The following is a 14,723-nucleotide window of genomic DNA, read 5'->3' on the forward strand; positions in this document are numbered from 1 at the left end:
CATGTGCAAGTCAACCTCAAGGGGAAACTTGGAAGCTGTTGCGGGGGTGGATGAGATAAGAGTAGGAGGGTATCTACCTAGTAGAGGTACCTCTAGGTACGTACCTGAAAGCTCCACCTTCCTTTTTGCAACCCGGACCTTCTAAATCAGACGCTTATCAGCTTATCGGAAACAACTGCCCCAGCTCAAAGCAATGAACTCCCCGAGATAAGTCAACACAACACTGCTACCTTCCCCTCACCCCATCACAAATCACACTCGTAACAGTCCGTATATTAAATCTTAAGGCCGTGAAAGAGTTGACAACCAGCAGGTAATCCATCAAGAAACATAAGCCGCAACAATGGAATACAAGCCCCAACCCTCCTCCCCTACCCGCGTCCAAGTTCAACCGCGTCTAATCATCCATGGCGGCGCCGGCAACATCACCCCCGCCAGCCTCGGCCCGGAGCGCTACGTCGCCTACCGCTCCTCCCTCCTGACTATCGTCTCCAAGGCGCACACCTACCTGACCACGCCCACCCAGTCCAATTACAATTCCCCTTCCAGTTCCTCAAAACTCCCATCAGCCCTCGAAGCCGCCACCTACGCCGTCACCCTTCTCGAAGACAACCCCCTCTTCAACAGCGGCCACGGCGCCGTCTTTACCCGCGATGGCATCAATGAGCTCGAGGCTTCCGTCATGGTCAGTCGGGGTCAGGCCAAGCGGGGTGTGGGAGTGACCGGGTTGCGCCACGTTCGGAATCCGATTCTTCTGGCAAAGAAGGTTTTGGAGCACGGGAAGGACGATCTTTTGGGTCGTGGAAAGAAGCTTGATAATAACACTGGAGATGGGGAGCCTGATGTCCCCTCGGCACAAGGCCATACGCTGATCCACGGCCCAACGGCGGAAAAGTTGGCGAGGCAGTATGGCTTGGAGATGGTGGATCCTAGTTACTTCTTTACGCAGAAGCGGTGGGACGAGCACGTTCGGGCGTTGGAAAGGGAGAAGAGGGAGCAGCAGGATCTGCTTGGCGCTGGCACTGCTAGTGGCGTTTCAGCGACCTGGAGTAAGGACGAGTATCTGCCGCAGGGAACGGTCGGTGCGGTGGCGCTGGATGTCGAGGGCGTGATTTGCGTGGCGACGAGCACAGGCGGCATGACGAATAAGTTGACGGGCAGAATTGGTGATACGCCTGTTGTCGGGGCTGGGTTCTGGGCTGAGGAGTGGACGGAGGAAGGTGATCCTACTTCTCCTCATAAGAACGGATCGCGGAATCCGTTGTATAGCCCGGGACCAGCGGTGGTTTTGTCGGATGCGCTCAAGAGACTCATCGCCGATTGTCTGCCTTCGCCTTTCCTGTATACCCCCACTCTTCAAGACTCGTCTGGCGGGTTGACCACCACCCGGTCGATCGGTGTTTCTGGGACAGGCAATGGTGATTCATTCTTCCGCGTTTCTGCCGCGAGAACTGTGGGCGCCATTGCCAGATATTCTAGCCTTCCTTCCGTCGTGGCCCTGACCAAGGTTGCTGGGCCGTCCGGAGAGCTTCAGAAGAGCGCCGATGATCGATGGGGCAAGGCTGGCGAAGGCGAAGGTGGCATCATCGGACTGGAGTTGGTGGTCGTGCGGGACGCAAGTGGTAATGTCGTTGAGACTCGGTCCGATATCCTTCAGGACTATAACTGCGGTGGCATGTTTCGGGCTTGGATAGACGAGGAAGGTGTCGCGTATGCTCGCATCTTTCGAAAGGATCAGGATATCTCCAGTTCATATGTCGGCGAAGGTAGACCCGAAGATCCGCGGTTTTGGAGTGGCGAAAAGATCTAGTAGTTTAGTTACATGGTTCCCTTCTGTCTTGAAGCACGTTAGCCGGTAACACATTCGCAAAGCGTATGATGTCTTCCAAAAAAAAGAGAAATATTATTCGGATGGCTGTTCTTCCGCGCTGAGGCAAAGCATCCACGCCGACCCCCTTATATGGCAAGCGTGACCAACAAACCCATTTCTATGTTACATGGAACGCCGCCACCTAAAATGCTGAACCGTCATGAAATGCGTAGACAAATACACAGCCTAGCCCAACCGATACGGGCCAGGTGGGAGAAAGGAGTTGAGAGAGATGATATAGTCGACAATCTTTGCGCATCCTAAATCGAGGTTTTTAAATGACCGCTGTATTGTATTTAGGCAAGAACTTTTTCGTTGGACGGAGGTGGCGCAGGAGCCTAGTAGTGTGAGAGAGAGCGAGTTAGCAACCGCCAGTTGATCACCTCTCAACGACCTTCCCATGCATACCTCTAGCTTTGTGGCGCCCGCAAGCATCTTCTGGAAACCAATACCGACACCCTCAATAACAGCCAGGAGGACAGCGCAGCCGATAGCACCGTTACGGGCCGCCTTGTAGCCACCACGAACCGCCAACGCGCCACCCGTGAAGAAACCGGCGAGGATGGAGTTCCACGGGTCCTCCTTGTGGTTCCTTAGTCCCTTGATAGCGCAGTCGAATGTGCTGAAAAGACCACCCCAGACACCTGGATGCCACATGTCAGTATCGGCCGTGGCAAGAGCCGCGTGAGATGTGTCAGGCGGGTTGACTAACCGAAGTTACCGCCGAGCGCAGGGGCGCGCATCTTGATGGCAGTGATGGCGCCGATTCTCCTCTCGCCGTAAGGGCTGTTACGGAAGCCCTTGATACCGTGCCAGATCGTACCACCGATAGCCTATGGTCGGCGACATTGTGTCAGTAACTGACTCCATGCAGCAAGCAGTCAACAAGGTTGAGGCGACGGCGACAACGAGGGGTTTAGGCCAACCACACTCGACGTGTGTCATCACTGGTGGCTGCCCATGTGGTGCGAGAACAAGAACATGGTGAGAGAAAACATACACCCATGGCGAAGGCACCACCGAAATCGTTGAGGATAACCCACGGGCAAGGGTCGCGAGTGTGATCCATTTTGGCGGGTGGTTTATGGGGATCGCGAATTAAACGGTGATGGGGTAGTCTCTCGGAGAGGAGGAAATATGTCGCAGTCGAGTTCTAGTTCGGAGTGCGACAATGAAGGGAGGTCGTCGGGGACGCAAGGCGACGGGGAGGTGGTGGTGGTGGAGGACTGGTGGCGTTGCTGGGTGGGAGTCGGCGGGGGAGCAAGCGGATGCAGCCAGATGGATGGATTTTTGATAAAGATACGGGCGCGGAGTTCGGAGACGGTTTGGTGATGATCTCAGAAGCCAAAGAAAATTATGACCGCCTTGCAAGGGTCAGTTCCGGGCAGGCCCACCAACCTTGCCGTGCCAAGACCTAGGTGGCTTCCTTTCCTGGTCCGAGCGTCACTTGTTTCAGTCCAGATCACTTATCACTTCGGGCGGGTGGTACCTCGACGATACATTGAAACTCTTGTTCCGCCTACACTTTGCGCCAACATCAGCGTAAATCGGCGAGTCCATACGGCGATAGTTTCTGATGGTCTCCTTGATCGCCGACTATGGGAGCCAAGTCACCGATATGGCTTGATATCAGCACGAGTTTTGGGGTGCTATTCAGCCTTGAAGCCATCCTTCGGCGTCCTCCTAACATCACTTTGCCTCATATTGTGGTACCTTCGGGTACCTTCCACCCTTTCTCTTCGCCCTGCTTTCAGCTGATTCCGAACCAAAGTTGTTTCGAACATCACGGCGATCATCACTTTTACTTCTTCTGTTTAACTCAGCTGCTTTGGGAGTTTGAACCTTGCGAGCCTTTGTGGACTCTATGCTCTGATGATTTGGATTTCAGGGCATTTCCAAGTCAACATTTCACCAAGAGTAAGGGGCACAAAGCGACAGCAGCATTGTACGACATATGCAATCTCGACGCGTCTCATCACCATCCGATGTCGCTTCATCCCATACAACATCGAGATAACTGAGCCATTTTTCCGACCAGTCTTCAAAACCACATAGCTGGGTGGTGGTGTGATTTGATCTCCAAGTGAAAATGTACCTCTTTGTTGTGCTTGTGATACCCACACGCTCCCAAGCTCGAAGCAACCCATGTCACGGTACCTTTGGACTGGCTCAATCTAGCTGTTCCACAACAGAACAAAGACCCAGGAACTGGGCTGGATTTCGCGGCTATCATGCAAAATATTCGTAGGGGACCATCACTATCTGCAACTGATAGTGTTGAAGCTCGCCCAGACACCAAGTGTGGCGTAAAGTTCCTTGATCGTGTGGACATCAGAGCCAGGATGTTTGCCTGCTGTCTGGGGTAGAGCGGAGTATTATAGGAAGAAGCCATTGCCATTCCGTTTCTTTTGATCGCTCAATCGTGTGACTCAGCTGAACTTGACAACAACGAGGCTGTTGGCGATCCGAAAAGCGGTGAGATGCCTCCGTCCTTCTTCTTTCGACCCATCCGTTCTGGGTTTTAGGGATGTGAATATCCCACCACTGGACTTATATATTCCTAGCTACTTGATGGATGGTGTCGTCAACCCCATGATCTCGCGTCATCGTACGGCATCCGTAAGCACTTTCCCGGGTCATCAAAAACGCAAGCAAACATGACAGAAATCTGCTATTGCGACATGGGCGAGCACGAAACGAAGCCCAATGGAAGCAATGGCGTTCTGCATATACCATGCTCATCCAAATCTTCCACTTCTTCCTTGACAGCATCTCTGGAGACGCCATATCAGCCCATAATCCCCAAAAACTTTGTTTGGAGACTGCAAGGTGGACGACGTGCCAGCAGCTCCACCACCTCGACGGAGCCCGATCAAGCAGACGCCATGGCTGCAGTGGAAGTAGTGGCGAAAGGACCCATCGATGGTGTCCTCCGTGACTCGTTTGATCCCTGGAATCGACACAACACCCGGCAGCCAAAGGGAGGGGCAAAGGGAAGCGTCAACGGCTGTGATGGTGATGATGATGAAGTCTGCAAAGGCTGCATCAAGATCTCGAGGGCGAGAGCATCAAAAGCATTACGCGACGGGAAGAGGGCAGGCTCCCACGGTGAGTGAATTTCCATTTCACTTACATGTTTCTGTCCCGGTTGACCGGCATACTCCCATGATCCCGATATGTTTACTGCTCCCATCATCCTCTTGCACATCTACAGATCGATGACCACAAAGCCCCCTGAACCCCCACGTTCCACCGATGAGGCTGTATATGCTACCCTTTCCCAGCACCAGAACATGCCAATGGGTTGTCATCCGTTGCATCTGAGAGTCCTGGCGCGGCGGGATACCCTATTCCCTCTTTGTCATCGAAGACTCATGTCACCCAATACCACGTTCCGTTTGCGTTAGAGCTGGAGTCGGCTCTTCCAAGTGGGGATTTAGACGATGAGGCAAAGTCCAATCACGCCTTTTGACATTGAGCCAAGGTAGAGAAGTAATCCCAAGGCAAATGGATATTCCTTTGGACGTGGTCAGATGGAATGTTTGGTTTCCTCTGAAGGCCGGAGACGAGGGGTTCTCTTAGGTTGTCTTGAGATGAAGCTTCAATGTGCATGTTGGAGGACAAGTGGAAGTCTTTTAAGCATCAAAAGTGGAAGCATTGCACGTGGGGCATGCTGCAGGGCAGTGGGCCACAGGGCTCAGGGGTCCTGACGTGCCCCCTGAAAGAGGAGCCTAGACCCAGATGGTGGGGCCGATGGGCGGAACTCCCGTCCATGTCACAATGGCCTCCAGAATGTCGTCAGTCCCAAAGACCCCATTCCTCCACGTCGACATCACACGTGAATCACCTTTCATATCGACGTTGGCATCTTGCTGAAATTTCTATTCCCACCTGGATGACCATTTCTCTTACAGATCCCTCTTCTTGGCTAACACTCTCTACCGTTCACTGTCCAGAGTCATCGACATTACCGACTGCGGCGCGTCCGAATCCCGCCAATCCCACAAAGCAAAACTCCACAGTCACAGTCACGATGCCCGGAACACTGCAACATTCCGAGCTCGACGATGGCGGCCCCAAGACTGCCCCCGATCAGTTGCAAGAATTGAGGCATGACGGCTCGGTTCTCTCCATCGCCGTGTCTGGCGACTACATCTTCACCGGCACCAGCAAGGGCCAGATCGTTGTCTGGTCCCTCGGCACCTACCAGCTCGTCCGGACCATTCAAGCCCACAAGCGAAGCGTCCTCTGCCTCTTTCTGTCGCAAGATGGCAAATATCTCTTCTCGACCGCGTGCGAACCAATAATCAACGTGTGGTGCCCCAAAACATTCAGGCGACTCTATGAGATCTACAGCACCTACGATGTTGGAGACGTCTTCAGCGTCGTCTACTCTCCCCAGAACGAGACGGTATACTTTGGCACACAGACACAGTACATACAGTGGGTCAGCCTGAAGGACGAGGACAGAAGGGTTTCACACGACTCGGCCAATCATCCGGACAGGCGACAGCACAAGTTCTTCGATTCCCGTGCTGTTGGCGGCACCTCTACCCCTAGGCGCACCGAGGATTACTATTCCCTAATACCCCGAGCCGAGACCGTGCTCGAAGTCGACCCATATGCCATTGAGAAATATGCACACTACGGCTGGGTCTTTTGCATGCAGATCGCAAAGGGCCCAACCGTCCTGGTGGACGATGACGAGGAAGTTCTTGTCTCCGGAGGCGGTGATGGTACCATCAAGCTATGGAGACTTAGCGACAAGGGCCCCGGATACCATGAAGACGAGGATACCAAGGGCAGTATCCAGGAGCTGATGGTGCTTGGCGAGGATGACGCCGAGTCCGTCATGTCTTTGTTCGTGGACGGTTCCTTCCTTTATGCCGGCAAGCTAGGTGGCATTATCGAGCTATGGGATCTCGACACCAAGCAGAGGTTGAGAGTTATTCATGCTCATACTGGAAACATTAATGCTGTTGGGTTGAGATTCGGGCTCCTTTGGAGTGCCTCTACCGACGGGTTTGCTTCTGTAAGAACCCTCGCCATGCCGTCTATTTACACATTGAAGTCCTTACGCTGACAGTTGCCTAGAAACATAGAGCAGCCCACACTACCGAGGAGTCTAATGGCACTTCTCAATACGTCAGCCAGCGATATCAGTGCCTCAGCCGATGGAAGGCACACAATGCCAAGATTCTTTCGGCAGCTGTCGCCACATATCAGAACAACCAGCTATTCATCACCGGAGCCAATGACAACACTGTCCGGATATGGCATGTTAACGGCGCGCCTGCGGAAACTGAAGAGGTGGATGGTGAGCACGAGGACATGGTGATTCGCTCCCTTCGCCAATTCGTCTCGTACAAGACCGTTTCGTCACGCCCGGAGTTTACTGAGGATTGCCGTAAAGGAGCGACCTTCCTCGGTTCCTTGTTCAAGCGGCTGGGCGCTCAAGTGGAAATGCTCAGCTCCGATGGCCCTCATAATCCAGTGGTATTTGCAAAGTTTAGCGGCAAGCTCGAGCCTGCTGAGAAGCGGAAGAGGGTTCTGTTTTACGGCCATTACGATGTGGTCCCCGCGGATATGGCCGGTGAGAACTGGAAGACCGACCCATTCAAGCTTGTCGGGCAGAATGGGTATCTCTATGGTCGTGGTGTTAGTGATAACAAGGGACCTATCATTGCCGCTCTTTACGCCGTCTCCGATCTGTTGCAGGCCAAGGCCCTGGACTCCGACATCATCTTCCTAATCGAAGGCGAAGAAGAGTCTGGATCCCGAGGCTTTGAGGAGACCATCCTCAAGCACAAGGACCTCATCGGACACATTGACTATGTGCTTCTTGCCAACAGTTACTGGCTAGACGACGAGGTACCCTGCCTGACCTACGGTCTACGCGGTGTCCTGCATGCCACGGTTTGCGTCGACTCAAAGCACCCCGATTTGCACTCGGGCGTCGACGGAAGCAACATGATCTCCGAGCCTCTGACCGACTTAACCCTGCTGCTCGGCAAGCTCAAGGGCCCCAGGAACAAAGTCAACATTCCCGGCTTCTACGACGGAATCCTCCCCATCACCGAGGAGGAAGAGCTGCGCTACGACGACATTGCCAGCATCTTGATCAAGCGCAACCCTACCGCCGGACCAGTCGACGCGCTTAAGCGTAGCCTGATGGCTCGCTGGCGCGAACCTAACCTGACCATCCATCGTTATAACGTCTCGGGTCCCGATGGCAGTCTGATCAGTAGCCACGCGACCGCCAACGTCAGCATCCGTCTGGTGCCCGGTCAGGAAGTAGAGGAAATTATTTCCAAGCTCAAGTCCTTCCTCAAGACCGAGTACGAGAAGTTTGATAGCGACAATACCCTCACTGTGCGTATCGACAACAAGGCCGAGCCGTGGTTGGGTGTACCAGGTAATTACATCTTTCGTACCCTCGAAGAGGCAGTAATGAGGGCATGGGGCGGCTCCTCATCATCTTCTCCTTCCACCTCCACCCCCTCGGACACAGACTCAGCATCATCACCATCATCACCATCATCATCGCTGTCGGATAATGAGAAAGCCAACGGCGTAACCCTCCCGCCCAACGCCACAAACGGCGAAACCACTTCCACTGGCGCCGCCGCCCCCAAGACGAGAAAACCGCTGTATATTCGTGAAGGCGGATCCATTCCGCCCATCAGGTTTTTGGAGAAGGAGTTTAACGCACCCGCGGCGCATTTACCCTGTGGACAGGCGAGCGACTCGGCGCACTTGCATAATGAGCGGTTGCGGTTGGTGAATTTGCAGAAGAGTAGGGAGATTTTCACGACGGTTTTTAGGAAGTTGTAGGGCCGGTGAGGTGGTACGGATGGGATCAAAGGGTATTGAACTGGCTGGCGTTTAGGGAACCTATAGCGAGTATGGTTTTATTGCTTGGATTTATTTTCTTTCAGGCTCATGTATAGTCTCTGTAGTCTGTCAACAACGGGTTCCCTAGTTAGTCCTGTTCACTTTGGTAGATCCAGCGATTGATATCATGGTAATGGGATTCACTTTGATTAGTTTATATCTTGACGATCTCAAGTAGCCCCTGTTGAATCTGGGAAAGTATGGCCTGGAGAGGATGACATTGTTCCGGAGTGGGTTAGAGGAGGCTTCGGACTTGCTCACATTTATCTGTTGGCAACAGACTTGTTGGTTATAAAGTTCGCATAGATAAGGTACATTGTAGGCAGCAGACACAAAGTCAATCTCGTGTGTACAGTGTGGTTGGTGACTTGTAGAGACTTTTCCTCCTCAGTTCCCTAGCCGTTCACAGGGCCCGGACATCCTTTGCCTATCACATGTATACATCTCATCACGATTTCCTGAGACTAATGACAAATCACTGGTTTCGAAAATAGTGACCAAGTCGCTTGTCCTGCATACAATATAGTGCTGGTTTGTCCATTTGGTACCTAGGTCCTCAATCCGAGTACATTAGACAAGATGTCTTCTGGATTCCCTTGAACCTTTCAAAGACTGATAGAATGGCTGAGGACGAATCCGAAAGGCATTCACAAAATCCAATACAGTGTATTTCGATTTGGAAAAGGCAGATCCACAGCATGAAAACTCCTCGGAAGTTGCCCCGAGGTCTCGAGCAAACAGTCCGACCGGTATTGGACTGTATGATCGGGCGCACAGACAATTTGTCGCCTCGTCCATGACAAACTTTATGTCCAACACCGCTCATTGCAGTTCACAAAGGCCGTTGCAAGCCTGTAACAGGGATTACGATAATTCGAAAAGACATCAGCTAGAGTCTTTTTTGGGAATTTGTTCATGCTAGAATTGCCTAGAAATCAAGTTCGAAGGAGTGTCAAAGGCGCTTGTATGCGTAGTAAGCGTATACCCAAGGTATAAAACGTCAAAGATAACAATCTTGTCCAGGATAAGGTCACCATATCACTGCATGTTCCAGCCAACATCATAACACATCCCGTCGGAACGTTGTGGAGGTCCACATTGTTATCCACAACATTATCCACACCGTCCTGCAGCTTCCAGCTCTGTACCACCACAGCCCGCATGCTGTACATAGGAACCATTGTGAAAACACTAATTCAACAATAACAAGCATTAGTCGCTTTGGCGGAGTGGTTAACGCGCTGCCCTGCTATTACGTAATACGCTAGGCAGTTCTTTCGAGAGCGCATGTTCGAATCATGCAGGCGACGTTTGATTTTTGGCCCTTTTTTTGATGTTCACGAAGTCTAAATGATGCCTTTTTGTTGTTTTCGATGTTTTTCTTTTTATATCGGTTGAATTGGACGTTATATGGTGATGATACACTTGTTGTGCGTGTTGGGTTTGCACGCAATTTGCAAAAAGGGTGAGGGCATACACCCGCGCATGCGTGCAGACTGACATGAGGAAGGAACGTGGGAGGTTTGCACCCTCAGGGGTTTGTATCATGCCTGCCATTTTTACATTGCTTTTCATCTCCTGGTCCTCGGCTCCACTCAAGTTCAATCAGTAGAGGTACCCAGTCGAGGACTTCAGTTGCCTTCTTCCATCCCCGACACACCATCCACAAAACCTGCAACCATTGACCTCTTGTGACCCGACCTCTCCCCAAACAACAACACTTTGGGTATTGAAATCACAAAAACTCAACCAAATCTCGCCATCCAAGTGTCGGAGGCTTCAGCATGAACAACAATGTCTCCTGTTCGTCGTTCAACCAAAGGATGTTGGATAGGGGGGTTTGAAACCAAACCGCCCCGAACATAGGTAACAACTACCATCCATGTAACCTCAGAATTCGTACGATTCGGAAAGCTGATATGGATATATCACATACGAGTCGGACTACATCAAACATTCCAATTACCTACCTCACCCGCGTGACACTGCGCGAGTTTCCAATACTAACGTCCTCTTCAGCTCTCAGGTCAAGGTTGATGAGGACACTCGAACACAACTCTTTGTTGGAGCTGTATACGCACCTCAAAGACAGCTAATGATATTCACTAGCCAAAGAGATCCAGACAATGCGCCATTGAGACATGCACTCGTAGAACTTGAAGTTGAAGCAACAATGACTCGGCTGGTCGGTCAGTCAGACAAAGGGTTCACCCAAAGAAACCCATTGTATACAAAATCAACCTCGAACAATGGACTCCAAGTATACGTTCATCTTACTCGGGAAGTATTCGGGGAAGTACCCGTTCACCCAAGAGTTATGAAGCGACTGTATAAAGTTCTTCCTACCCGACTTTCTTGTTAACGTGAAACTCATGTTTTAGAGAATAAACAGACCACCCACAAGTCACACGCCGATAGTACATAGTAGCGTACAACAACCTCAAATCCATCAGAATGGACCCCCAAGATGAGACCTTCTGGCCTAACATCCGGCGTTACCTCTCGCTCCCCGCCGCCCAGCAGTCTGCCGCGGCCAAACCCAACCCGGTATGCTCCATCTGCCTCGCCAACCCGCTAAAATGCTACCCCCTCAACAACCATGGCCCCAACGCCACCCAAGATTCGGAAGGCAACGACCTCGAGCGCATGGCCATCCTCTGGTGCGGCCACGTGGTGGGGTACAACTGCCTGACCGACTACATGGGCAGCTGCTACGCCAACTATTTCAAGTCCTACGAGGACCAAGACCTGCCGCGCTGCCCGCAATGTCGCGAGTCCTTGACCAAGGATTGCGAGAAGCCTTATGTGGAGGGTGACCACGACCAGGAGCGGTTCCAGTTCGTGATCCCTTTTGTCATTGCGCCCGCCGGTCCTCCCGTACCCGGCGGGCCCTCGGACAACGGGGAGAACTTTGACGACTCTAATCCGGTGCATTTCAACATTATTGACGAGGGCATGCTGGAGGCGATTGCGTTCAGCTATAATAAATGGCAAGATATCCCGCTGACCAAGGGCGAGGGCGGCCTGTTGCCGGCGAGCTGTAGGTGTTGTGATCCGGAGCTTTACCGGGCTGCTTATCTTCAGTATAGGGCGCAGCAGCAGCAACAGCAACAACAACAGCAGCCGATGAAGATGGTGATGAATAACACACTTTATGCAACAAAGGGAGCACCCCGTCTTGTGCAGGCTCCTCCTCCGTCAATCTTCCAATCGCCCCCCAACAGACCCTCACACAATATCTGGAAGCTGGGGTTCTGTGTGGTGGCGCGGATCCCGATGGAGGATGGAATATGGGAACAGAGGAGAATCCGTGTCGGGGGTAGGACAATGTATAATGTTACCTTGTTGGACGGGACTTCGGTGGAAATCCCGTTGGAGCCGCGCTGTTTGGGGCCGAGTACGTGGGGACCGATGCGGTTCGGACGACATCCAGGTGTGCCATTTCAGTGAGCATGTGTTGGAGGTAGCGGGACAGGCGCAAAGTGGTCGGGTTCTTTTGTGAATATCAATGAAACCCAAAGAAAAAGAAGACTCGCTTTTTGACTTTTGGTGTTAGCTGGAGTTTCAGGATAGACATGGCGCTGTGAGGCATGTGAGGTATCGATAGACTTGTATAAATATGTATGTATTCCAGTAATGTGTGTCATCAATCATCAAGCCGAGTGGTAAATCGAAAATGGAGCATCCAATCCTATCTGTTATTATCTGTGTCTTGTGAGTGTCATGGTGAAGACTCGTTAAGTCGAGCGAGAACAGTTTTTATCTCAGTACTCGGGCATGATAGTTTCTTTGGTATTCTCCGTTTCTTAATGACGTATATGCGCTCTGCTTTCCCCCTTTTTTTTTTTCTCTCTCTCTCTTTTTTTTTTTTTGCCCCCCCGAGAACATCATAAAAACACAGGTGCCCGTCCACCGCTAAGAAAGTGACAACAAGTCATCACAGATCAGCCTCACGGACAATCCATATACATTCTTAACATTGGATCCTACCATAGTATTTACCTGTACCCTTATCTACAAAGATGCCCACAATAAGCCAGATTTGCATTTTTCAGACCAAGATTTTTTGTCCGATTGCTTCTTCTTATTTTCCGTCTCACCTTCTTCTTACCTCCTCTTCGTCGTTGCTCCGTGAGTTCGTTCCGTCCACTCACGGGGGTATGTAGATACTCGAGCAAGAATCCATCCAGAACGAGCTCTATTCATCATAGCAAAATCCTTCCCTCTGTCATGGCGGGTCATTCAAAAACCATTTAACTGACCGTGCAACTGAGCCATCCATGCTCCTCATGCGAAGCAATGAAAGGCATGTACAAAGTAAAACCAATTTATCACACACCTTTCTTTGCCAGATAGGATGCCGGATGGATGGTATTTATATCTTGCTGCTTTCAATCTTCTAGAACCAGGTCCTGATATAACCCTCAGCCCCGGGACACCCAAGTTTATCTTCGAATACGTGAATATGCTGGTCTGCTAACCGTTAGCCCTCATCACTATTTTTTCTCTCTTCTTTTCTTCTTCCTCCAATTCCCACCACCACCGAGTATGAAAATACCTGAAATTAAGGGGGAGGGGAATTTGGTTCAACTCACCCAAATCAACCTCCGTCTCCTTCGGCTCCTTATCCCCCGCAAACCGCTCACAAACACACCTCATTATTTTCTTCGGCACCTTCGCATCGCTAGGAATGTGACACTCCTTACAGCTTTTGGTGAAATCGCCTTTCCCATCAGTCACGGCGAACAAACCGCCGTCGATGTTGGTGTAGCACGGGTTCAGAAACACTGCAGTATTTTGAAGCGGTCCGGTCTGGTCTGAGGCGCATTGTCCTTTCATGAGGAGTTGGTTGTTGATATAGTTTATGGTGGGGTCTAAGTCGGTGATGACGATGATGTTAGTGTTGATGTGATGGATGGGAAGTTGTGAAAGTAGGTAGGTAGGTATGTAGGTAGGTAATAGGTAGATAGGTATGTAGGTAGGTAGGTAGGTAGGTAGACAGACAGGTAGACAGACAGGTAGACAGACAGGTAGACAGGCAGATAGACAGGCAGGTAGACAGGCAGGTAGATAGGTAGATAGGTAGATAGGTAGATAGGTAGATAGGTAGGTAATAGGTAGATAGGTATGTAGGTAGGTAATAGGTAGATAGGTATGTAGGTAGGTAATAGGTAGATAGGTATGTAGGTAGGTAGGTAGGTAGGTAGGTAGGTATGTAGGTAGGTAGGTAGGTAGGTAGGTAGGTAGGTAGGTAGGTAGGTAGGTAGACAGGTAGACAGGCAGGTAGACAGGTAGACAGGTAGGTAGGTAGGTAGGTAGACAGGTAGGTAATAGGTAGGTAGGTAGGTAGGTACTGCCACAGTGCCACTCGGTGAAAGAATAGAAAGAAGCATGGGAAAATCAAATAAGAGACTTACAAAAATGACAAAGATTATAATATCCTCCTTCGACGGAACTCCCGCCGCCGCCGGCGTCGCCTCTGGTAACGAGGGCATGAGGGCTAGACGCCCCGACTTCGGGCTGGACGGGTAGCGCTACAGCTGCTGCTGTTACTAGTAGTTGAATGTAACTCAGAAACCCGGCGCTGATAGATACGATGAGCGAAAGTGATTGGGGGAGCATGTTTGTTGTCAGTCTGGGTTTGTGCTGGTCGATGGTTTGAGATATCAAGTATGTCAGGAAGGTGTAAAGGGGAAGGGTTTGGGTGAGTGAGCTGGTAAGATATTAGGCGAGTAGTGGTAGTCAAAACTGTCTATGGTATTTGGGGAATACAGGAGGAAGACTCTTAGGTATACCTGATGGATGAATGATTCAATGAAGAAAATTTGTTTGGTTTTACACGAGTGTGCGAGGGACCGACGATGCTTTAATGTTTTCTCTTCCCTTTTTTTTTTTTTTTTTTTCCCCCCTCACTTAAACAGCGATAAACTAAACACAACCAACCGTCGATCGTGATTGC

At 51.1% G+C, this 14,723-nt stretch overlaps 5 protein-coding genes and 1 non-coding gene across 6 annotated transcripts; 4 read left to right on the forward strand and 2 right to left on the reverse strand.

Annotated features, from left to right (window-relative positions):
* Positions 1-235: 235 nt before the first annotated feature.
* On the forward strand, positions 236-1,948 carry NCU05624 (L-asparaginase). Its single transcript, XM_955075.2, has one exon. It carries the CDS (start codon positions 344-346, stop codon positions 1,808-1,810), a length of 1,467 nt encoding a protein of 488 aa, XP_960168.1. The 5' UTR covers positions 236-343; the 3' UTR covers positions 1,811-1,948.
* tim17 (translocase of mitochondrial inner membrane 17) lies at positions 615-3,201 on the reverse strand. The gene is made up of 4 exons (XM_955074.2): positions 2,871-3,201; positions 2,583-2,703; positions 2,279-2,514; positions 615-2,208 (listed from the first exon to the last, which is right to left on the reverse strand). Exons 1-4 carry the CDS (start codon positions 2,937-2,939, stop codon positions 2,167-2,169), a joined length of 468 nt encoding a protein of 155 aa, XP_960167.1. The 5' UTR covers positions 2,940-3,201; the 3' UTR covers positions 615-2,166.
* A 1,708-nt stretch (positions 3,202-4,909) lies between these two features.
* arg-15 (arginine-15) lies at positions 4,910-9,074 on the forward strand. Its single transcript, XM_955073.3, has 3 exons — positions 4,910-4,978; positions 5,827-6,902; positions 6,965-9,074. The coding sequence occupies exons 2-3, from the start codon at positions 5,904-5,906 to the stop codon at positions 8,702-8,704; spliced, it is 2,739 nt and encodes a 912-aa protein (XP_960166.3). The 5' UTR covers positions 4,910-4,978; positions 5,827-5,903; the 3' UTR covers positions 8,705-9,074.
* Positions 9,075-9,979: 905 nt separating this feature from the next.
* On the forward strand, positions 9,980-10,074 carry NCU15374. Its single transcript has one exon. It is a non-coding gene; the product is annotated as a tRNA-Ser (tRNA).
* A 1,144-nt stretch (positions 10,075-11,218) lies between these two features.
* Positions 11,219-12,214, forward strand: NCU05621 (hypothetical protein; the record flags this gene model as incomplete). The annotated part of the gene is made up of 1 exon (XM_955072.3): positions 11,219-12,214. The coding sequence occupies one exon, from the start codon at positions 11,219-11,221 to the stop codon at positions 12,212-12,214; it is 996 nt and encodes a 331-aa protein (XP_960165.3).
* A 719-nt stretch (positions 12,215-12,933) lies between these two features.
* On the reverse strand, positions 12,934-14,534 carry NCU17086 (hypothetical protein). Its single transcript, XM_011396783.1, has 4 exons — positions 14,182-14,534; positions 13,360-13,638; positions 13,073-13,237; positions 12,934-13,021 (listed from the first exon to the last, which is right to left on the reverse strand). The coding sequence occupies exons 1-3, from the start codon at positions 14,384-14,386 to the stop codon at positions 13,164-13,166; spliced, it is 558 nt and encodes a 185-aa protein (XP_011395085.1). The 5' UTR covers positions 14,387-14,534; the 3' UTR covers positions 12,934-13,021; positions 13,073-13,163.
* Positions 14,535-14,723: the final 189 nt, after the last annotated feature.

Source organism: Neurospora crassa, linkage group VI (genome assembly GCF_000182925.2).
Source record: "Neurospora crassa OR74A linkage group VI, whole genome shotgun sequence".
Lineage (NCBI taxonomy): Eukaryota > Fungi > Ascomycota > Sordariomycetes > Sordariales > Sordariaceae > Neurospora > Neurospora crassa.